A 24,398-nucleotide genomic window follows, 5' to 3' on the forward strand; every position below is an offset into this window, starting at 1 on the left:
TGCGCGGCAGTCCGCGAACTAGCCGGAACTAGCCAGATATTTGTCAACTAACGTTAAGTTAGCGTTTCGAGATGTTTCGACCTGCTCCGCTCGTACAAACTTCCCAATCTTCTGCCGTCTTTAGATCAAACTAGTTTGTCATCTGACCTCACATTATGTGTAACACCGCGTCGCTGTAAGTTTTACTGTTGCCGCCCACGTTAGCAACGTTAGCTTCCACCGTTAGCAGTGCAAGTTCACAAACTTGTGAGATTACGGTCACAACTGTAATGCTTAGCCCAGGTGGGCACGCTTGGATCACTTGTTTGTAGGTGAATCTGTGAATGTTAGCGTTAGTCGGTGCAGAGTCGATCATCATGTCTAACCAGCTGACTGCAGAGCAGCAGCGGAAGATTGAGGAAAACAGACGGAGGGCTCTGGAGAGAAGAGCTCAAAGACTTGGACAGAGCACCAGCAGCAGTAAGCAGACCCCAGGAGGCTTCAGCAGTACTTCAGTGCAGGTACAGCCATCGAAACAGAGTTTTACCGCGGATCCTGCTACTCTTGGTCACCACAGAGAGACACCCAGCTCAGCTTCTGCACCAAAACTATTTGTTCCACCCTTTAAAAAAGACTCTCAGAGCTTCTACAACCTAAAACAAGGTCCAAAGCATCAGCAATTATCTGGCATTGGTAACCAAATCAACCAGAGTACTCTGTGTAACACTGCTTCTTCGAGACAGGTGAGATTTTGTGCTGTAATGGTCAACAATTTATTGTTTGGAGTAATAAAGACTTGCAGTATTTTCTAATTCCTTGCCTTGCCTTTCCGTGTAGATACAAGTCATTGACCCACTACCTCAGACAAAAAGTCAACATGTGAGCAGCCCGGTCTTGTCCAGCGGAGGAAGCGCTGGTGTGAAGCCAACTCATCCCAGACCTAACATCACCTCCAGCAGCTCTGGTGGTGCAGTCGGTTCGTTCTACAAGCACACTAATAAACCCGCCCAAAGTCCTGTGGCACAGCAACCCTCAAACTCATCAACCTCGAGTGCTTTACCTGCAAAAAAGCCTGCCATCTCTGTGAGAGGGAAATGTGTACCTCACGCAGAGGACCGCTTCAGAGTAGAAGTGGGCTACCATGCAGAGCTTATTGCAGTTTTCAAATCCATTCCCTCGAAGAACTATGGTAAGTATCTGCCAGTGCAGATATTTTTGATTCTTGATTCATTGCAGCCCGACACCTTTCTCCACCCTCGGAGAACACATACATTTTCAACCTGTGTGGAAACACTGGTATACATGTTAAATTATAACCATATATAAACAGATTAGCCCTGTCATATCACTGCATTTTCAGAAGTAGTACAGGATTGTAAAAACACACTCATACGTTCAAAACTGAGCTGGGATTTTCAACACAGTATTCTAGACATACAGTACATTGTTTTGCACTCAGTTTTTGAGTTTCTGATTAATTGTATTGTGCTCTGTAGCAGCAGTGTGTTGTCATTTTCAAATAATACCCTGCCTTAGTGTCACAATGCATCTGTCATCAGGATAATTTGCAAAGCCAAACAAGTAACAAATGACTCAACTCACCACAATAAAAGCAATATAAACTCATATCCTCCGCCAAAGCTTCAGTACTCTCCTTTGTAGAAGAGGCCAAGTACACAAATCCTTTACAAACCCTGTACCATATGTGAAGTTTTGTTTTTTCTAAATGTATGTGCTCTCTTTTGTAATAATAAACTATTCTGTTCTGCCTTAGACCCTGCCACAAAGACGTGGAACTTCAGTCTGGAGGACTATCAACAGCTAAGTATGAACCTTTATTCCTCAGGACTAATCTAAATTTAAAAGGCATTACGGAATATTAATCTTCTTTGAGCTGCTGCTGCATCTCCTTTGTCTTTACCCTGTGTTGCAGTGGAGGAAGCAGCTGCTATTGCCTCCGTGTCTTTGAGGCCTCTGGAGGGAATGGACGCAGTGGACGTCGCAGCGGCCACCAGTCGAGCTCGTGACGGCGCGGCACTGGGGGCGCTGCTGAGGCTGTGCAACGGCTGGCAAAAACCTGGAGCCATTCTGCAGGGCCAGTGCATCCTGGTGTCTCAGACAAAGTTTGAGGTTGACATCGGTTACCATGTCGACGTCATTGCGGCGTTCAAGCAGATGCCGACAAAGAGCTACGGTAACATTGAAATGATGCAGTTAATATCCCCTTTCTGACTTCTTGACAATCTGTTGCATTTGCATTTTACTGCTTCTGATATAGGATTTATTTTTTTGGTTGTGTGCGGCAGACATGAAAACACGAAAGTGGAGCTTTTCACTTGAGGATTACAAGAGACTCAGTGAGTAACAACATTTGCTTTATTTAGCTGGTTTATCGCTGTGCTCCTGTTTGTCTTTCTTACATTTGCCATCTTGTCTGACCGTGCTGTGTTCCATACCCAGTGGATCTCCTCAGTGGGATAGCAGCAGTGGAGGTGGAGCCTCTGCCCAGGGCAATAGTCCAGGCTTTCTCTGCCAGGTTTGATGGGACGGAGGCCAGGTCTTTAGACGTCCCTGAGGCAGACCTCTCCAGCATCGACCCCTCGCTCACACGCAGCCTCATGCCCTTCCAGAAGGAGGGAGTCAAGTAGGTGCCTTTGGACAGCCATTAGTGCTCTCTCTGCATGGTGTAGCCAGTAACTTAATACCAGGAGACAGCTATTCATCTATAATTTGCTCAGTCTTGTGCAGATGAACAGATACTTAACATAATGAGCCAATATTTCTGTGCCATTCTTCTGTGATTTTAAGTTTGTAGATTTACAGGGTTAGATCAGTGTGACTTCCACTCACTGTCCTGCTGTAGCTTTTTTTATTTTAGTATTTGTGTGTCCCTGTAGTTTTGCAGTGTCTACACAAGGCCGCCTCCTCCTGGCTGATGACATGGGCCTGGGAAAGACTGTGCAGGCCATCTGTATCGCAGCCTACTACAGGAATGAGTGGCCCTTGCTAGTGGTGGCTCCCTCCTCTGTACGATTCACCTGGGCTGAGGTAAAAACATCCAACGGAGTGCTTTTTTGTTCATTAAAGTTTTGTGCCTGGAAGAAAAATTGCTCTTTACTTTATTAGGTGTTAGAGTTTATCACTTTGTTTCTGTTTAATGGTGTCATTATCAGTCTGCATTAAGTCAGCAGGCACCCTCTTTAGAATATCCTTCCAGTCTCCTGTGACAAAAGTTCTGCCCTACACATTATAATGCTGGTTTCTGCTTAAAGCTCTCTGCATTTGAAGAATGTTAATACTGTTCCCCAAGGACTGCTTGCACTCTGTTAGGTACTTTATCTTCAGTAGGGGAGATGGCAGTATTAAATGCCATGCTTCCATTTCTTTCTCTCATGGGGGCAAATGATAATTTGAATTGTGAAGCAATGATTTATGATGGAGATGGTTCTAAAGTTTATTTATTTGGCTACTTTGGTGAATTCTGTTTTTCATAAAGGTCTGCTTCCCCTGAACTATGTGTTTTCTTTACTCATATTATTGTATTATTTATTATTATTATTATTATTATTATTATTATTATTTTTGCCTTCTATTTGAATAATACTGTAGAAAGGTAGAATAGACTTGTGTGAGAAAGAGAGGGTGACCTGCAACAAAGGTCTCTAGCTGATATTGAAGTTATTCAGTACACGTCTGAGACCACAAGGCCACTATGTTGTCCCCACTCTTGCCAAATCATTGTAAATGGTAGTGACTCTCTGTCCCCGTTTTCCTTCTACAGTTTCAGTCCAATTTGAGAGTTCATCTCAGGTGTTCCTTTTTTTTTCTGAGTGTGTGTCTCATGTTTTGTAGAATCTCTATTCTCTGTTAAACTCGCAGCAGCATTACCAGGCTGCACCAGCAGACACATTTTCGGGGGAGCTTTACTCTGCCTTCTGTCTATTGACAAGACAAGACAGTCTGTTCTCTAAATAGATATCTTGGATCAAACGCAGTGCCCCAATCAGGAGTTGGAATCGCAGAGGAGAGTTTAGTCGCAGGATGGCGTCCCCATTAAAGGACACTTGCTCTGTCTGGCTTTGCTGTTATCTACACTGTTAGCCTTGTGCATTTAGCCAGATCTACTGCAAAACATGGGAGGGGAGCTGTAACTTAGTGAGGTTAAGGCAGTTTGACAGGCGAATGGAGAGCAAGTAAGTGAATTGTCAGAAACATTTGGGTCAAAGTGGACATTTTTCTAAACCACATGATTAGTTCTGAAATGGAAACACTGAATAGCAGAATTAATTAGTAGTGATTAGCATTCAAATCAGCTCTCACAAAATTACTATTGAACGTTTTTATGATGTTCATTACAACTTTCAGAGAACTTTACTTATTCCCAGCGGTAGGGGGAAAAGTGCAGCCTGAAAACAGCACTGTTATTCTGAGGAGTTTTGTTTGACTCTGAAAGTATCTATGCCTGCAGGCGTTCAGACGCTGGCTCCCCTCCGTGAGTCCTGACAGCATCAATGTGGTGGTGAAGGCCAAAGACAACCTGCGGTCTGGTTTGGTCAACATCATCAGCTACGACCTCCTGAGCAGGATGGACAAGCAGCAGCCAGGAAACTCCTTTAATGTTCTCATCATGGTTAGTTGTGTGGTTGAACTATGCATTGTTTAGAAAGGGCTGTTTCCAGTTTGAAATATATGCTTTTGATTCCTAAACCCTTGTTAGCATCAGTCAGTTCAGTCATTTAATTATGTTTTAATTTATGTTTTAATTTATGTGAAAGGCTATTACTGCATGTTATAAACAAAATATATGATTTTGCCATTCTGTGCAGGATGAGTCTCACTTTCTGAAGAACATGAAAACTGCTCGTTGTAAAGCAGCCATGCCTCTGCTGAAGGTGCGTATTCCTCTGCTCTCTTCTTTAGTTTTATTATTTATTAATCATTTTTGCAACATGTGTCAAAGAGGTTATGTTTTCACTTTGTGGCGTAACCTGTTTCTCAGCATCCTGCTGCACTGTAAATGTTTTCTCTACAGTCATTCAGGTCACAAAATCAGATTTGAGGGGGTTCCACATTTTGCAAGTAAAATGATCTTAATAATTAATTAAAATGTCTGGAACACGGCCAAGATTTACATAAAATTAGCCATCAGTTGAACAATTGATTAGATTGCCACAGCAAACCAGATCTGGGATTTCTGCCATTGTTATGTCTTAATAAACAAAGGCTGAGTCTTGTGCAGTAGATTTCTTTTCACAGCAGAGATTTTTACTTGTCATAACAGAAAAATAGCCCAGGTGAGAGATTTGTTTAACAGTGGCTCAGTTCCATTAATTGTTCCAATGAATCATGCCAATGAGCCAGCATACACAGTACCAGGAATGTGGCTGTGGAAACAGCAAGTTGGAGAATAGATCAGCATTGGCAGTGATCTGTGAATTCAAACACTGCACGTGAAATCAAAGAGTTACACAAGTTTCCAAAAATGCCAACAACCATTTCATACCTTCCAGATCTGTTTTTTTTTTGTTTGTTTGTTTGTTTTTGTACACCTGTCACAGGTTCTGATAGGATCCCAGTATAATGCAGTGTTCTCTGTGGTACTGTATTAGAAAAACATCATTGTTTTGTACACATATACTACATGAATATTGGCTTGTAAGATAGATTGACTGCAGCATTTGGCTCATGGTTCTTGCTCTGTCACCTCGACTCCCTCAGCAGGGCTCTGATCAGAGTTGTTTCTCTATCCTTAGGCAGCAAAAAGAGTGATTCTTCTGTCCGGGACCCCTGCCATGTCCAGACCTGCTGAGCTCTACACCCAGATTCTGGCTGTCAGACCTACGCTCTTCCCTCGCTTCCATGAGTTTGGGATGCGCTACTGCGATGCCAAACAGGTTAAGCCTTAAGAACCCTTGTCTGTCTGAGTGCGATACTTAATACTGTTGAGCTGTAATTCCAGGACACCTCAGAGAACAAAGAAGACTTAAGGTGGTGGGATTAGCAAATAGTTATTTATCTGCCTCACTTACATTGTATAGTCTGAAGGGGATGTCCAGTATGTGCACAGGAGTGGGAATACAACAACAATAGGATTATAAAGGTGAGATTAGTGCACTTTAAAGTCAGTCTGTAAACAGTGAATACATTAAAACTGAGTGAGTTTTCAGGTGTTAGTTTCTCTACTGTAATTTATTTCATCTCCTTTTGTTGCTTTACTCTTTCCACAAAATCTCTCTGATTAATTGTAGCGGGTTCAAGTAAGGAACACGCTCCATGATTTAAAGGCCAATTACGTCCTTAATTTGGTCATGATGACTTATTTTGAAGGTTGTTGAGATTCTGCTCTGTAGAGTTTGGGTTTTATCACCATGGAATTTGCATAAGATGGCTTTTGCATTCGGAGAGAGACTCAGACCAGCTGGAGCTGTCTCAGTTGTGACAGATGTTTTAGTCCTATGCCTGAAAGTGAGATTTTAAGTCTCCCGGTTAGTCTCTGGCTTGACTTGCATTAAAAATAATCCCAGTGTATAATTAAAAAGCACCTTGCTGTTGGACGCTCTGCTACCTGCTCTCGAGGTTTTTCTGTCAAATGTATTTAATTTCTTTTGTCTCTCCATACCTCCTTCCCACAATCCACAATTATCTTTCTCTACCCCCCTCCTTTATAGATGACTTGGGGGTGGGACTACTCTGGCTCATCTAACCTCGGGGAGTTAAAGCTGTTGCTGGAGGAATCTTTGATGTTGCGCCGCCTGAAGTCCGACGTCCTCTCCCAGCTTCCTGCTAAACAACGCAAGGTCGTCACAGTGACCATAGATGGTATCAACACCCGTATAAAAGCCGCTCTGTCAGCTGCTGCAAAGCAGTTGGCCACGAGAAACCGCAATGTAAGTCGCAAATGCCCCGGAAAAATACAAGAGTCAAAGAATTTGAAGTGTTGAACATTTTTTTTATTCACAAACCCTAAACTTGCCATTTTAGGAGTTAAGGGGAAATTAATCCATCTGTGCATTATTTACCAAAGAGTGCCTGATTTCTTAAATATTTATCCAAAAAAGAAAAGACATTTTAAAAAGAAAATAGAAAATTTGAGTTATTAAATACCCAAATGTACTTAAGGGGTAGGGATTGTAACCCTCAAGTCAAATCAAGATTTCAAAGACCGATGCTTCATATTTCATATCAATTATATAAAATCTGATATAGAGGATTCCACTGGGTAATCTGATATAGAGGATTTAAAATGAAATAAATAGGCTTGATCCTCTTATATGTTATACATTGGACCTTTTAAGAAAACAGAGAAAATCTTGTTTAACCCCAAAAGTCAGATGTATTAGTTCTGTCCTCTTCACATGGAGGAGCTCTTTCAGGCCTCAAACACACACAAGTGCTTTTAAACTGACCCCGAATTCTCCAGTGAGCCTTATTTCATGAGTTCTTATGCACTCCGATGGGAGTGAGTTGCTGAGCTTGATTGTTCATAATCACACTGCTCCTCAGAGTAATGGCAGTCTTATCAAAGCATCAAACAGAATCTGGTGTCAGTTCTTATCTCTTTTTCAGAAAAAGGAAGAGAAGGAAGCCCTCCTCGTCTTTTATAACCACACAGCTGAAGCCAAGCTGCAAGCCATTATGTAAGTACGGACCCTCTAATGGTGGGGATCAGTAAGTCGAATCAGCTTAAATTTGATGGCTACTGAGATTAAAATGTAAAATGGATCTTTTGTTAGACCATTCTGATTGCACTGGATTTGAGATAACTTTGTTTCTGTCACTTCCAGGGAGTACATCACAGACATGCTGGAGGGTGGGAGGGAGAAGTTTTTAGTGTTCGCCCATCACAAGTTAGTCCTGGATCATATCACCACCGAACTGGGAAAAAAGGTGAGTAAGATGTACAGATACCACACTGCACACGAGCCTTAAATGCAATGACATATCATTTTGACATAAAAGAGTACATTTTGACTTTTTCAACAAAGACCGACTCTTCCGTGGGAGTTAAAGTCAACTCTTAGGTCAACTCAGTGCCTGCAGGGAACAAGTGTAGGCAGCGCTGAGCACATTTGAGCTCAGTACTACTACTGTATGACTTGTCTTTATTTTAGAGTTTATATGGAAGGGTTGTTAAATTAGTTCGCTGATTTGTTTTGGCCCCGCTACTTACAGCCATTCTTTTTTGATAGGTGTTGTTTTAAGGGATAGTTGGTGGTTAGTTGTGTTGAAAAATGCACAGAAATTGAGATTAATTTCCTCTGCAGAATATCAGTTACATCCGTATTGATGGGGCCACTCCGTCCGCTGAACGGCAGCAGCTGTGTGACAAGTTCCAGTACACGACAAAGACCTGCGTGGCTGTACTGTCCATCACTGCAGCTAATATGGGTCTCACCCTGCACTCTGCTGACCTGGTGGTCTTCGCTGAGCTCTTCTGGAACCCCGGGGTAAGCCATGGAAAGTTATCGCTGTAGAGTAGTATTTTGATTAATATTTTGGACTCCAGTTTGGTTCCAGCCCAAGCTATGCTTGTAATTCTTAGTAAAACCTTGTAAGCAGATGTTTCCAGCATAAAAGCTCTGATAAACCATTTTTAAGCTGCCTGCTAATACAAAATGATGGACAGAAGACTACAGAGTGACTGGTGAAGAGAAAGTATAAAGTCTAGCAGCTAAAGAGTTTTTTTAATGAGTTGGAAGAGACCCAAAGAGAGAGCTAAAATAAGAGTGAAGAGAACTAGAAAAATGACTCCAAATTAATGCAAAGTTTGCTCTTAGTCTTCTACGTTAACCATTACATATTTTTAAAAACCAGTAATATGGTGTATTTTTGTATCTGTCAGTATGTTTTGATGGTTATCTGCCCTCTAGTGGCCAACATCAAGGCTGCGCACCTTCAGCAGCTACCCTGCATGACATTTGGTAGTGAAATGTTGAAAACTTTGTATCCCTTCAAAAATGGCTGGATGGAACTTTTGGCAGCCTTTTTTTCATCCAGGCCTCATGAGGGTTTGTTCCTCCATTTGAGTGGACACATTGCCCAGCAACACCCATTTTATGTGTGAAATAAGTCCACCCTATGTATGTCAGAGGGGGCTGTCCACACTCCCACTCCCTCTTCATGCCAGCAGTGAAATTAACAGTGACAAAGATGTGACACGGATCACAGTGCAGGCAAATGGGGCAGTCTAAAACTGGGGAGTAGGGAGGTATCTGTGAAAAAGCTAAATTCATTATAAACCGATTCCTGTATTCAACACGATCGCTTAATCTTAATAGTGCTTTCAGCTGGTAGAAGCTGAATTATAAGCCTGAATAATGACTTTTATTGATATTGTTCTCAGGCAGTTGCCGACCTTTAGGGGTCACTACAGCTGAATGAAGGCAGGAAACATTTGGTGATAGAAAGAAAACTCAAATGCTCTTTTTTTTGTGTGTTGTGTTTTTTTTTCCTGCAGGTTCTCATTCAGGCAGAGGACAGGGTGCACCGTATTGGACAAACCAGCAATGTGAATATTCACTACCTGGTTGCCAAGGGATCTGCTGATGATCACCTGTGGTATGTGTCAATCAGTGGGCAGTATGACCCCAATTACACTCATAATGTAACAGTGTTTTAAAGTCTTTTTTCTTATCATCAGTCTTAACTGAAACAGTAGGGGGGTTGTGCGATATGATTAATGTGACAGGCAGTGAATTTAATTATATTTGACCTATTGTATTTACTTTATCTGTGAATTGATCCAGGCCGATGATCCAGGAAAAAATGAACGTTTTGGAGCAAGTGGGTCTGTCTGAGTCAAATCTCTCAGACAAAGCAGTGTCCGCCAGCTTCCACTCTAAGGTATTTAAATTAATTATGTATAATCCTGTTCAGTTTTTAAAACAGCATTCACACCTTTACAACCTGTTTGTTTGGACTTATTCAGGACCCTAACCAGAGGAGCATCATGGAGATGTTCCAGAGGTCTTTCTCTGCGGATGACAGCATGGACGAAGCCCTCTTACTGGAGGTTGCAAATGACTGGGAGGACACGCCACCTGAAAATAGTTCTGGTCAACACCACGGCATGGTCGGACAAAGCCCCAGCAAAAGGAGCATCAAAGACTATTTCAGCAGATGATTTGGAAACCTAATTCCATTTTGACAAATTATATTAACGTCACTTTGTTTTCCTTTATTAGGGGAAAAAGACTCAGTTCCTTGTTTTTATCCTATCATGGCGGATGTGAATTTAGTTTCAAATTCTTCAGTTATTTTAAAAGACGTAAAATAATAAACCAATATTTTTGTTTGCTAATAAGAGAAAATAAGTGTCTGACTCAAGACTGGTTACTATGTTTACGGGACGTCCCAACTGATCCACCAGCAATAATAACGCCAATAACTTTGGTGTTATTATTGTGTGTAGTTATTTTCAACAGTTTGAAAGCCTAATCACTTATTCATATTGTTACAACATAATAGAGGTTAAAATAGATCTAAATAGACAATTCAAGATGGACTGAACTACTAATCATTATTATAGGTGCAATATGCAAATTGCAGAAGGTGTAATTGTTTGATAAAAGAAAAATGTGACAGAAGTGCCTACAAACCTTTAATTTAAGAAAACGTGTGTTTGGTACAGACCCCAATAAATGTCACATCATCATGTGTTTAATGGGCAAAAATGTTCGTTCACACAATTGTAAATATATAGTAAAAATTTGTCAAAATAATTTTTTCCCCCCATATACAGCCATATCTTCTGGTTTCAGCAAAAATCTTCTGTGAACCATGTAGGGTGTGTAAACATCAGATATCCCATTTTTATTTCATGATTTCATTGGTTTACTGGAAACGTGTTTTACCCATAACATCACAGAATGAGCCTACAATACAAGAGAAACTTGTGTGGTGATTGATTCAGTTCGAGTGCTCGGGATCCTCACTTCCTCCCGTCTGCGGACTGCAGGAATTCAAATTAAGTGTGTCACCTGTGAAGTAAAAGAGAAAAATTACCAAAAGTCCTCTGACAACCACAGATTGATGAATTCCTTATACAGTAAGATTATGCAACCAATAAGAGTATTTGATAATGAAGTCGCATTGTCACAATGTATTGCAGATTTGAATTGAAATTGTCCTCCACAGCAAACATGCAGCTGGTCAAGATTTACTTCCCTCTCTAGACAGAGACTGAGAGCAGTTTACATTTCTATTCAAAATGGTGTCTGTGACATTAAGAAGATTAATGGCATCATTTGTCTCTGAATCAGAAGAGATACTTCAATTCAGACAGCTCATAGAAACTATCTGAATTGTCAGCTTTAAGAGACAAATCTCGCTTGCTACTCTCAATTCCCAGGACACAGTGCAGTCATTACTGTGTCCTAATTCAGGAGATGGATCCTCTGAAAGATGCATCTGCACTTGCCTCTCCTCCTAAAATGAGATTTTAGCCTCACAAAGACCGAAAGTAGTTTTGATTTAAAATCTTATCACAAGAAATATCAGCATTAAGCTGTGAAAGGAAAAATGGAAAATAGTGGAGCAGGTTAACAGTACATGTATTCATATGAGAAACATCTACTCTGTAAAGTCCTGTGATAACATACCCAGTTGTTTATGCCTGGGTCCATTATTTACTATTTGCCAGTTGGAAAAAAATTATTACAAGATAATTTAGTTTTGTTTGTTCTGTTGTTAAATTGGCATTACATCTGGCAAAGAGTGCATTATGACTTTTTTAAGGACTCAAAACTCATTTAGGACTTGGATTTGACTTGGGACTTCAGTGCGAAGACTTGAGACTTGTAACTTGTGAAACAATGACGTCCCTTCTCTGCTGATGACCAAGGCCAGAAAACGTATGTCTGTGCTCATATTCAGTCTAGAAATTCAGACTTTAAAGGATTGACCCCTTGAATAGGGGCAGCTAAACCCTTCCTTCTTACTCGCTGTATACCTTCAAGTTGTTGGTGATGGTTATTGGACATTTCTTCAGAGCTTGACATTCCTGCGTTGTCATCTGCAGAACAGTCTTGTTCTTTTGCTGAAAGAAATCGATCTTTATTTAAAGCTGGAGTTTACAGTGATTCTCATTTCGCCCATATAAAATATAGCTGAAGAAATATAGTTTATATAAGGAATAAGATATAAAAAAATAAAAACATCCGAACAAAATTGTGACTTTTATGAAACCAGATGGTGTGACAGATGGAAATGACTGTCAGCCACATCATGATTACCTAAAGTGGTTGTGTCAGTCTCTCCGTCTCCGGTGGGCTCAGCATCTGAGCAGATGTCACCGAAGATAAAACTGATCTTCTCCTCTGCATGCTGCTCACTGGACGAGCCGTGGACCGAGTTGTGGAGGATGTTGGAGGCAAAGCGGGCCCTCAGAGAATTTGGGCATGTCGCCTTAGCTTGGTCAGGGTCTGTGGGGCCCATCATGGCCCTCCACTCCTCCACTGCATTTTCCTTAGTCAGGATGAGCATCATACAGGGCCCGCTGAAACAAACAATGACAGGATGAATTTTGTGTAATGTAAGTCACACAGTACAATGCACCTTCCTAGTAAGCATTAATGCAAAGATGTATAGATGTCTGTACGTTTTAATTACTGTGTTTCAAGATGTAGCTTGGACCTACTTTACATTAAAATGTAATTTTTACCTTTTGTGTTTAAACAATATATCAATCATACACACCATCTGGTGGTAACAATGTTATGCAGCCCCATATGCAACAAACCGTGATGCACCGTGTGTTCTGACACCTTTCCATCAGAACCAGCATTAACCTTTCCAGCAATGTGAGCTACAGTAGCTCGTCTGTTTGATCGGACCACAGGGGCCAGCCTTCGAGCCTGTCGCTAGTTCACTGCTTTTCCTTCCTTGGACCACTTTTGATAGGTACTGACCTCTGCAGAACAGCAGGGACACCTCACAATAGCTGCAGTTCTGGAGATGTTCTGACCCAGTCGTCTAGCCATCACAATTTGGCCCTTTGTCAAAGTCGCTCAAATCCTCATGCTGCCCATTTTTCCTGCTTCTACCACATCAACTTTGAGGACAAAATGTTTACTTGCTGCCTCATATAACCCACCCACTGACAGATGCTTTGATAACAAGATAATCAGTGTTATTCACTTCACCTGTCAGTGCTCATAATGTTATGGCTGATCGGTGTATTTAATCTAGACTGCTTTGATTGGAGTTTATAGGCTTGTGTTCACATGGAACAATAAACACAAAATCTATTGTAAAATGGCTGAGAATGAGCCACAATTGTGAGTTACTATTGTGAGTTCATAGGTTCCTCTGTATTGAGTCCTATAAATACAAAATGGGACACAAGCCTAAGGGGGCAAGATGCATATTTAAATGACATAAAAAAACAAAAAACTAGGCTCAGTCAGGGGTTTAACTTTTAACCCTGCTGCAGTGATTTATAGGCGCACTCATGACATTACTGTTGTAATGTACAGGTAAAAAAAAACACACTTGTTCTGACCACACCCAACAGGCTTGAAACTTTCAACCAGAGAGGGCAGTAAAACACTTTATCCTGGTCTTAAGTTACTGCCAGAGATAAGGTATTACCTTATAAAAACAAACTTTACAAAACATTCTTCAGTAGTTAGAATATACAACTACAATTAAGGCTAAACCTGAGCTGATATTGAGGGATAGCAACAGTAAAGGTAGTTTCTGAAGTGCCCAGCTGCGCCCATCTCTCTGCTCATTGTGTCCGAGCAGTTGTGTAACAACCAAGTGAAGGGACTAATCGGAGCGGAAGATAACTCTAAAATCTAGATGTGCAGTGGAACAAAGAATGAAATTGAGATGGACTTTCTAGCCACTTGCCCGAGGCTGCCTTGATTCTAAGATGCTTAAATTACTGTTTAAAGTGCTGTTAAAACTTGCAGCGGCAACAGGAATTAGGACAGGTCTGCTGTGGTCACTTTGCCCCTCTCCTTTTGTAGCATCCAGGGATAAACTGACCGACACATGAATTCCACCAGCTGGCCGAAGAAAGGTTTCTCTCTGTGCTCCTTGTAAAACTCCTCAGCCATCTCCCTCGAAAGCACCGTCTCCTTCAGCTGCGTTACAGAGAAACCACTGCCACGGATCTCCTCCAAAATCTTCTCTGTTAGAGTGAATAGAAAATAAATTCTAAGGATGATATTATCTGTGCAGACATATACAAACACAAGTAAATAACAATTTAAATTGTTCTAAATAACCATAAAGGACCTCTGTGTTCCTCCATAGCATCAGGCTTGATCACCGCCAGTGTTTGTTGTTTAGGGAAGAAGAAGTTGATTTCCTGTTCTGCCTCTTCATGGCTTGCGCTGCCATGTAGCTGGTTGATAGGTTCGTTCTCCACAGCAAACTGGGCCCTTAGACTGAGTGATGAAGAATACAGCATTACAGTTATGATTAGACTGTTAGGTACCATCTACAATAGCTAATATTTGATGCTTTCGAGGAATTCTTGTAAGGATGAAGCGGTGAAATGTATTATATTGTGTCTCTTCACTTTGTCTCACCCTGCCTTGTTTGCTTCTACTAAGATTGCCTTTCAAGAAACCCCAGAAACTGCAGTGAATGTGGCGCACTGCAGGTGAAGAGAGACGACAACAGAACTTTGTCTCTAAACTTCATCTTTGTCTAGCAACTTTACTACCGTCAGAAAGGAAAATGCTATCTGATTTTTTTCTTCCAGTGAGATTGTAGATTGTCAGGGCAAAATGGTAAGCCTTTCCTCTCTTTAATTACACATTTGTGTATAATAGCCTGAAAAACCTGACAAGGTTAAAGAGAGTTCTTTCTAACAAGCTACCGCAGTGACTTCTCTGGACTCATTTAATTGTATAAATTAATACAACCGCACATCACTCACCACTCAGGACTCTCCTCTCTGGCTTTATTAACATCAGAAGGGCCGAGGATGTTCTTCCAGTGATGGACAGCCCCCGATCTTGCTAGAGCCAAAGCTAGCACTGGCCCACTGTAAATACACACACGTTAAAGGCATCTCTGCAGTAACATATTGCTCTGTAGATTTTCTTTAGAGCGTTGTGTCAGTCACCTTGTCATGCTCCTGAGCAGTGCAGGAAAGTAGTCCTCCTCGACATGTTGAAAGTAAAACTGTCTGACCTGCTCCCCCGTCAACATCACCTCTCTTTGGAGAGCCACGGTGAAGCCTGACTTGTGGATTTGAGCCAAGATCTCGTCTGCAGAACATAAAACATACACTCAATTGCCAGTTTATTAGCTAATGCAGTCAAATACAACAGTCCTGCAATAAATTCTGTGTTGATTTACCTGCATGATCATTTTGCAGGAAGCTGTTTGTGGAGCTGTTGAATTGTAATGCATTATACAGAGACGTGTTTCTGTGATTTACGCTTCCCTCAGAATAAATGAGGTGGACAAAATCATAGAAACACCGCTCAGTATAACGCACTACAACAACCTTCCAATGAAACATTTTAACTTTCACAAAGGTAGGATTTACAGTGTTTATTTGTTGCATTGTATTAGTTTAGTTAGGTGTACCTAATAAACTGGAAGTGTATATTCTAGTTTGAACATGTGACCTGTTTTTCTGCAGTGATCAGTTACCAAAAAAAATGGACCTGCATCATTCAACACCTTTACTGAGGGAATCAAGAAGCAGCCCCACTATATCAAAATGAACCACCGTTGTGTGTGTATCTGCACTTGCACACTTGCTGCTTGTGTATTTGGCACGGGCCCTACCTCTCTTCTCTCTGGCAATGTCAGGCCGGATAAGAGCCAGTGTCCTCTCCACATGCTCTTCCTCCCCATCCTGCTCCGTTACCGAGGCCGTCCTAAAGTTGGGGAAGAAGAAGGCGAGCTCCCTGCTGGCCTGGTCGATGTCCTCACTACCGTGCACTGCGTTGAACAGTGTCTGTGTGCCGTATTGTGCCCGCAAGCTGCAGGAAGCCAGGGGGGGAGAAAGGAGAGGAGAGCAGATGGTTGCTCGGCTGGTGCTCAACCAGAGAGAGGCATAATGTTTGGGTGTGTCTGACAGAGCAGGCGAGAATGTGCTGTTCATTCGTTTCCCCAGACTTTACCCTGAGATTGTTTCACACTGCTGCAATCAACAGTGCATGAATAAGTGTCTATGCTGTAAACAAATGCTCTTATTTACAAAGACGCAGGAATTACTATTGTATGTACAGTAGTTAATGCCATTTGTTTCTAAATATATTTTTCTGAATGCAGCATATGCATAATTGCCAACCACCAACCTTTCTGGCTTTTCTCTCCTGGCTTCCTCTATGTCTGCTGGGCCAATGAACTCACGCCATGAGGGCACGACGTTGGCTGAGCCCTCAGCCTGAGAGAGTACCAGAATATGGGACGGACCACTGGACATAAACTGCACCAAGTCCTCAAAGCAAGCCTAGAAACCACCATAACATAACACACAAGCACATACAGAGACAAGGGCGTACACATATATTAATGTAATGAATATTACAAATGAGCAATCTGGGTTTAATGCAATAAAGTTGTCCAGATAACTCAGTAAACCTGCTTCTTGAATCAGGCCTTACATTTATAAAGTGTGAAAGATAGAGGTAAATTATGAGTAAATGAGTATGAATTCATTTTAAAAAAGCAGATAAAATAAATATATACTATATTACATCATGAATATTATTGCTTTGCCTGGCCACCTTTTCTCACACATTTGGTATTTCTCAATCTCTAATCATTTAGTCTCATCACAAACAGCGTGATAAGCACAAAAAAAAAGCTGCTTACACAGCAGATCTATTTTGAGCCCTGAGCAGAAATGCAGATGGAAGTGTGATGTATTGCAAACTAATTGAAATGATTTTTACACTAGTCGTGACTACTCTCCCATTAGGATGTTGACTGAATTTTAATTGTCCAGACCAACCTCACAAACACACAGCACACAGTACACTGAACCGATCAGCAGATCACCATACCTCTGCTGCTTTGTGCTGGTAAAAGTCTCGGGCCTCAATCTCAGTCAGCGTGCGTTCTTCATGGGCCAGGATCTCAAACCCAGCATCTTGAATCTAGCCAGGGGAGTAATGTCAGGATAATGAGCTGCTGTCAGGAGGAAGGCTTGAGACAATCTTGTCTTATCAGACGGTGAGCGGCGTTAGTCTCTGTGTACCTTCATAATGATCTCATTTGCTTTGCCGTGAGCAACAGCATCTGGTTTGATGATGGCAACTGTGTAGGATTTACTGGCAGGAACTACAGGAGAAAAGACCGAGCGATGATCAGTAATGCAGATTAAATGGTAAACAGAAACATGATGACTGGTAAACAACAATAATTACAGTTACATTACCACCAATAAAGCCATGGATGATAAAAAAAAATTGACAACTAATATGATTATATTGTTTTCACGGTACCAATTATGCTTTCTTCATTTTCTGACTGCTGAGGTGTCTCCTCCTCTTTCTTCTCATCATCCACCAGACCGTCATCTTTAACCTGGCAGACACAACAAAACCAAATGAAAACACAGAGTCCATAAACATGGGAGTCTATAAACACTTACACACACATACTTTTTGTATGCTTGCATGAATGAACTATGTAATCTGTTATTTTCTAGATGAATCTACATTTGTTTGGTATATAAATTGTCAGAAAACTGAAAAATGGCCATCCTGGACACACATTTCTACAAATTGCTTGTTTTTTCCGACTTTCCGAGTTTATAACCCAGAGATATTCAGTTTACTATCAAATAAGATAAAGAAAAGCAGTAAATGTTCACATTTGAGATGCCAGAACCTCAGAATGTTTGGCATTTTTTCTTGAAAATGTCATTAAATAAGCGGTTTTAAATGTCAGCCTGTGCCTGAGATGCAGCAAATCTTGGCACGCATGGACACCTATTTGCTACTCAGGCAACCTTTCTCCCCCCTTTTCTTTGTCTCACTGGATGTCAGTGGGTGTGTGTAGATGGAGGTGTAGGGGTTTTTTACCTGTGTTTGTTGTCTTTTGGTTGTGTTTTCGTGTATATTTGTTTTCAAAGTTCAAAATAAACTAATCAATGTCAGAATTTGTTGCTGATTCATTTTCTGTTGATTGGCTAATTGGCCTTTTTCACGCGAGACATTTTGACATGTCACAGTAGGAAAAACGCAAGTGTAAATAATAAAATTAGTTCAACGTCACACTGTCATGGCTTACTGGGACACTTGAAAACAACAGAGCCATTGTTAATGCTATAAGTAGATGAACTGCACTTATAAAGCACCTTTGTAGTCTGCGCTACATGTCACATTCACCCATTCACACACATTCATAAGCATGGTGCCAAATGCTCATCAGAAACAAATACCGATGGTGCAGCATCTGGAGCAATTTGTTGTTTAGTGTCTTACCCAAAGACACTTTGACATGCAGAGGGAGGAGCCGGGGATCGAACTGCAAACATTCTGATTAGTGGACGACCTGCTCTACCTCCTGAACCACGAGTAACACTAGAGACACTTTGCAGCAGCCAATAATGTAGGTAATAATGTATGAAAAATGAACATATGTGTGACTGGACAACTGTACTGTGTATCATTATGTGTATGTGGACGTGTGTGTATTGTATCGCTCACCGCTTTGCGTTCGCCACCTTGCTCCAGGACCAACTTCTCCTTGCCCAGTTCTTCTACAATCATCCTCTGAAGGAGAGGAGCGTTGGCCCCTCGCAGCACACCCACCAGCTCCCCACCCTGTTCATTCAACATTCATTCATTGTTTTTTTTAAACAAATTTTAATTACATTTAACTTAATAAGTGACGTACAGAGATGCTTTAGGCCCGTGTAAGTAAGCCACAGAAGATACAACAACAAAAAAAACTCAGTCAGCAACAACAAAAAAATGATGAAATAATGACAATAAATAATAAGCAGGGAAAGGTCACGACTCCAGGTGGCCCTATTTCCTGGCCTCTGAGAAATGTACAGTCAGGATAAAAGGGAAGAAGAAATATAGACAGGAAGTAACCAAATAGGAATAACTAGAGATTGAAAATATTAAGACAAACAATGTAATACAAAGGTCAAAAAGGTAAAACACACAGAGCTGATTGCTCATTATGCTGAATCTACATCTACTGTACACACACACACACTCACCCCATAAAAGAGGAAGGTGGGCTCACATTTCCCCCGATATTTCTCTAGAGCATCAATACTGTCTGCCTCAGCCTGCACCACACACACACACACACACACACACACACAGAGAGAGAGAGAGAGAGAGAGAGAGAGAGAGACACACACACACACACACAAACAAGTTTAGGGCTGCTCCCTCAAAAATTCTGGTTTCAATTTAAATTCTTCTCATTTTGAATTTGCTCAGGGCTTACTGTGGCAAAATGTAATAGATCATCACCCAGTTCATTCTTTATTTTTCGTAGGAGGCTAACCACGGCTCGGCAGGGACCACACCACTGTTGGTACACGTCCACAACTAGAGGAAGGGAGATGGTGTGTGTGAATGAGAGAGAGCAGAGAGAGACAGAGAGAAAGAAGAAGGTAGATTGGTGCAAGCATTCAATCTGCAGTTATCCCAGTGAACACAGTGGGGCAGCAGCATACAATAAATTAACCGACAATCACAATGACAGAGCTCATTCACAGACTGTTTCACACAGACTTGAACAGTGCTGTGGTGCTAAATATTATTAATATTATTTAACTTATATTATTAAAATTATTTAAATTTATTATTAACTATTTTACCTCTGATGTTCTTACCTGTTAAACCTTTGGTTGAAAGCATCTCCTCCCACTGCTCTTGGTTTGTGACAGACGCCTTGACAAGAAACAAAAAAAACCCCAAATAATATGAAAATAAGTAGTTTATAAAAGACTCTTGTCCACATTACAGAAGCCATGCTGTGTTTGTCCAACCTGCAGACTTGCTTCTTTCTTCTTGCCTGCCATTTAAATAGTACGTCAAATTAAACAGATAGATATATAAATATACCTAAGAGGGGTTACAAGCACAAAGATTAAGAAGTTAACTTTAATTTCTTTAAAGTAGGCGACCTGAAATGCTTATGTGGAGTTGCTTATAGGCTATCAAACTCCTCGGATGCTTCTCGCGTTTGTTTGGCCGCTCGGTTGCTAGGCAACGGCGCCTTCCGGTGACATCCCAGGGACCCGCCGTCTGATCGCTTAGCAACAGTAATAAGGTATTAAGTTTGTTAACCTGTGTTGTCTTTTAATTAATGCCAAGACATGTCAGTATCTTCTTATTGCTACTCAGTTGGATTATCTGAAGTAGCTCAGAGTGGGAGCTATAGGAGCTACTGTGGCATGGAGATTTTAAAGGGCCACTGTGTAACATTTGGGAGGATATATTATTAGTTTTATAAAGAGTATTATAAGAGTATAATATTCATAGGTAGGTTATAGTGTAACTTCTAATCACGTGAATATAGGAATCTTTGTGTTTTCCTTGACTACCTTTGATTGAGATGTTTTTTTATCTATTCTTATCGGCTGTATATTAGGGCCTTTTTTTTTAGCACTATAGTTTCTCCTATACACTTACACAGCTCATTCTCATTCCCTATTGTCAAATAGAGATGTGAGCGGTGTTGCAGTCTGAAACTTCATTGCTAGATTCCACTAAATCCAAAACAATGGTCCTTAAAGTAAAAATAAATGTAATAAATAAATGCTAGTTTAATTACAAACAATCAGATATTAGGCTCAATCAATATTTGCATGGAAAAGCCCCTAAATGACATTAGAAAACATTATTCAATAATTCAATAAATTGTTTTTCAAACTACATGTCTTTTTGCATTGATTCTGATCACTGAGTCTTAAATGTGGCTGTAACAGATCATTAACTTCATTTCCGTTTGACATTTCCAGTGTTTGACACCAAGCTGGGCTGGCACCTGGCGTGACCAAGCATTTGTTATACCACCCCTCTCTCTGTTTTACCCAGTCTGATATTTTTGCATTTATTTATTTTTAATTTTTTTTTTAATGAATAAAGTAATTTATTTTGCCACCGTGAGCTAGCTACCTCTATAAATCCTGGGGGCTTTTATACATCATCCAAAGATTATTCTGTCAAGACCGTGCAGTGTTATTATCACAATAGAGGGTGCAGAAAACTCTGATTGTACTTGAATTAAAGTGCATTATTTCACATTTTAATTTGAGGCTAAACACCATGAGATGCACCATCTTGTTTTCAAAGGGGTCCTCGCAGGCACATGAAAACTAAAACATTTAAACATTTAAAGAAAATTAATACATAAATGCTAGCTGATGATAAATTAAACAATCCAAATGACACCAAACAATCAACAATAGTAAGAATAGACACATAAGGGCTCTCCAACCATCCCAAACAACACACACACTACATCTCCGTTTCAAGTGTCATCTTCACAAAATTAATGAGAAATAAAATAGACACTGCCAGAAAAAATATGTAATATTAATACTGAGTCTGCTCGTGAACTAAAAATTAAGGTAAATACATTCAAAAACAAGAATATTTTGTACATTTGAGGTAAGCAACCAATGAAGTATTGAAGTCATGGAAAGTAATCAATCTGTCTGTTTTAAGTTTAAAGGAGAGATAAAATAAATGCATTTGAAAACAAAAAGCAACCAGTGAAGCTTTGAATTTATTAGACACAGTGTAGTATGGGCAGAAAGTAAATAAGTACATTACAAATACTTTGTTTAAGTATAGTTTTGTGGTAGGCATTACTTACTTTACTTGAGTATTTCATAGGGATTTTATAGGGATGTATTGCACTTTTAACTCCACTACCTCCAGCATGAGCAGACAACCCACAGCTGTCAAGTGTTGTTAAATCCTGATTGTTGTATGGAAGTCATCAATCACCTTTTTCTAACTGAGCCCTGCACATAAAGGAATCTGCCTCGTGAAATAACTAAAATTGTTTAAGCTTTGGCAGAAAAATTGTGTGTTCAGGTTGGATCCTGTGGCTCATAGTAAGAGACTAACTGAGCAAATAGAGAGATCAGTGAACCACCACTGAGTACAGCTTACCTCCATGAACTAAGTGTGTAGTCAACAGATATTTACTGCAATGTGTGGTGGATTAAGATGAGCTTTATCCCGGAAATATAGCCAGTGGAAAATACAAAACAAAAACCCCTTCTTGATCATAGCCCGGGGGCAAACATAGGTCTCCTTTGTGTATGTGTTATGTCACCTTCAAGTACCCATCCAGTACAGTACATTGTACAGACTGCACAATGTGGTTTATATTTTGCTTAAAAACCCAGAAACCAATGTATTGCTATGGTAAGATTCTCTGTGTACAGTCTATTGTATCAATGGCAACTGTTTCGATAATCAAAAGATTATTTTTCAGGTAACTTTTGCTTGTTTCAGCTTTTCCTGATGATTTCTTTTTTGATTTTCTTTGTCTTCTGTATTAGTGAACTGCATATTTTTCAGTAGTGGGACAAAACAGTTCATTTGAATACATTACCTTGGAATTTAAGGCATTTTTCATACTAATCAGCAGATTAATCAACACTGAGAATCATCATGCTCATTGGTCACAATCCTATAACTGATAAAAAAAACCCTGATTACTATTTTTTTTATCAGAAATGTTGAGTTTCAAACCATAACAAGAGATGTGGACCATTAACAGGCAGAGAGGGACAAGCAGTTGAATTATTAGAACTGTAGGATCCAATGTTTTTGGAGGTTTCACCCATATTAGGGACTAAAGGTCAGGTTCTACCGTGCTGCATCAATTTTGACTATTTGACTTTTCTCCTGCAAGTCCCTCGTCTGCAATTATAAATCCCTTGCCTTTATGCACAAGATTCATTTAGGAATGTTAACTTTTTGGGCACGCTATGCAAGTGACATAATGAACGTATCAAAATGAGGTTTTGAAACAACCAATGCCACAAAGACGGGGCCTTGCTCTCTTCATGAGGCTATCCAACCATTTTGTGTCTGTGTTGACGGAGGATGTATTTTCCTGATTGTATGTGTTTTTGAGAACTAAAAGAGCAAAGCAACCGGGTCATTAGCTTCGCTCAAGGCCACAACAAATTACCATTACAATCTTGCACTTCTTGACCTTCTAAAAAAAGCATTATTTGTGTGTGATGTATGCTAGTTTGTGTCAGGTGTTACATACATTTAGTTATATAGGTCATTTCCTCCAACAACACACTATAGGAGTAGCCTATATCTTACGCTCGGTGTTGAAACTCTCATCCTTCCATACTCGGTGCTATCCTGGCACCTCAGAGAGGTTTCCCTGCAACTGTAACATTTTTATTTAATAGTGAAATAGGTCCTCTAAAGAGATCAGACCACTTTTGCATGCTCTTCTCACATGAATTTCAATGAACTGCGGCACTTCAGTGGTGGAAACAGCCTCCTCCCTCATAAGTGGGCTCCAGAAAAAACAAGTTAGAGAACAATTAGAGTAATTCTGTAAAAGGACTAATAAGAGCGCGTTGTGACCCGTGAGAGAGAACAAGAATTATAAAGTGAGACACTCAAAAAGAAATGGCAGGATCCTTTATTCATTTGTTTTGCTCCCACTTTGCTGTGTTCACGTATGAAATGTTTCTATTAGTAACCCTGTGTCACACTCCAAGCTCATTATGCGGCCAGATGGGAACAGCGATCACATCCTCTCCATCATGGCGGCGGTGACAAGGTCCTTACACAGTGCTTGCCCACAGAAATAAGATTCATACAGTGTGTAATATGCAGGGCCGTGTGTTTGTGCTACTTTTCATCAGAGAGATGCAAGGAAGTGATTGCTTTTGTTCTATCAAGTCAATGAGAAACATTGATTTGACACTTTTGTCCCATGTGCCCAATACAGATATTGGCCTTTTGTGTCATCAAATGTCATCAGTAGTGCGTGCTGCTGCCTGCTGTTGACCGTACACTGAACAGATACGCTCCTGCAAGCTGAAATGTGATTGTTCTATCCTAGGGGAAGGCACTGGGAGAAGATTGTTAGAGGATATTTAAATGAGACGTCAGTATCTCATTGAGAGCTGTGTAGCTGAACAGGAAGCAGAAGGAATGTGATGTACACGCTTTAAATTAATATGTGGTTTTACTTTTACATTTCTTTCTTGGTGAGTCATCATGCCCTCGGAGTTCGCCTTTATGTTGCGAATTTTCCTCAAAATCTGGATGCATCAACAAAAGTAAGAAGCAAATTGGTTATGCTCTTATATTAAAATATCCTCTGACTCATTTAAGTTTATCATGCAGTTACTGACAAAAGTCAGAGCACCTGTCTGTTTAAATTATGTCTCGAAGCAAAGGATTTTTTTTATTTTATGTTTTAGCCTCAAAACATTGTGTTTCATAACCATCAAACAAAAAACTTCAAAT

General features: G+C 40.4%; 2 protein-coding genes across 3 annotated transcripts; one reads left to right on the top strand and one right to left on the bottom strand.

Annotated features, from left to right (window-relative positions):
• The first annotated feature begins 12 nt into the window (after positions 1 to 12).
• On the top strand, positions 13 to 10,975 carry smarcal1 (SWI/SNF related, matrix associated, actin dependent regulator of chromatin, subfamily a-like 1). Its single transcript, XM_051403057.1, has 17 exons — positions 13 to 722; positions 817 to 1,168; positions 1,754 to 1,804; positions 1,913 to 2,173; positions 2,286 to 2,336; positions 2,440 to 2,623; positions 2,877 to 3,027; positions 4,448 to 4,609; positions 4,806 to 4,871; positions 5,733 to 5,873; positions 6,648 to 6,866; positions 7,546 to 7,616; positions 7,764 to 7,866; positions 8,244 to 8,426; positions 9,437 to 9,537; positions 9,726 to 9,822; positions 9,908 to 10,975. Exons 1-17 carry the CDS (start codon positions 324 to 326, stop codon positions 10,100 to 10,102), a joined length of 2,787 nt encoding a protein of 928 aa, XP_051259017.1. The 5' UTR covers positions 13 to 323; the 3' UTR covers positions 10,103 to 10,975.
• On the bottom strand, positions 10,563 to 20,124 carry nme9 (NME/NM23 family member 9). 2 transcript variants are annotated; one of them, XM_051403059.1, is made up of 17 exons: positions 19,919 to 20,124; positions 19,763 to 19,820; positions 19,372 to 19,475; positions 19,136 to 19,207; positions 18,612 to 18,728; positions 17,403 to 17,484; positions 17,156 to 17,238; positions 16,962 to 17,054; positions 16,251 to 16,405; positions 15,736 to 15,932; positions 15,062 to 15,206; positions 14,873 to 14,980; positions 14,224 to 14,375; positions 13,972 to 14,116; positions 12,213 to 12,475; positions 11,930 to 12,016; positions 10,563 to 10,958 (listed from the first exon to the last, which is right to left on the bottom strand). In XM_051403059.1, the coding sequence occupies exons 1-17, from the start codon at positions 19,949 to 19,951 to the stop codon at positions 10,888 to 10,890; spliced, it is 1,965 nt and encodes a 654-aa protein (XP_051259019.1). In that variant the 5' UTR covers positions 19,952 to 20,124; the 3' UTR covers positions 10,563 to 10,887. The 2 variants fall into 2 exon arrangements, with proteins under 2 accessions (XP_051259019.1, XP_051259020.1); XM_051403060.1 differs by lacking the exons at positions 19,763 to 19,820; positions 19,919 to 20,124 and having other exon boundaries at positions 19,398 to 19,477.
• Between the last annotated feature and the right edge of the window lie 4,274 nt (positions 20,125 to 24,398).

Source organism: Dicentrarchus labrax, unplaced genomic scaffold (assembly GCF_905237075.1).
Source record: "Dicentrarchus labrax unplaced genomic scaffold, dlabrax2021, whole genome shotgun sequence".
Lineage (NCBI taxonomy): Eukaryota > Metazoa > Chordata > Actinopteri > Moronidae > Dicentrarchus > Dicentrarchus labrax.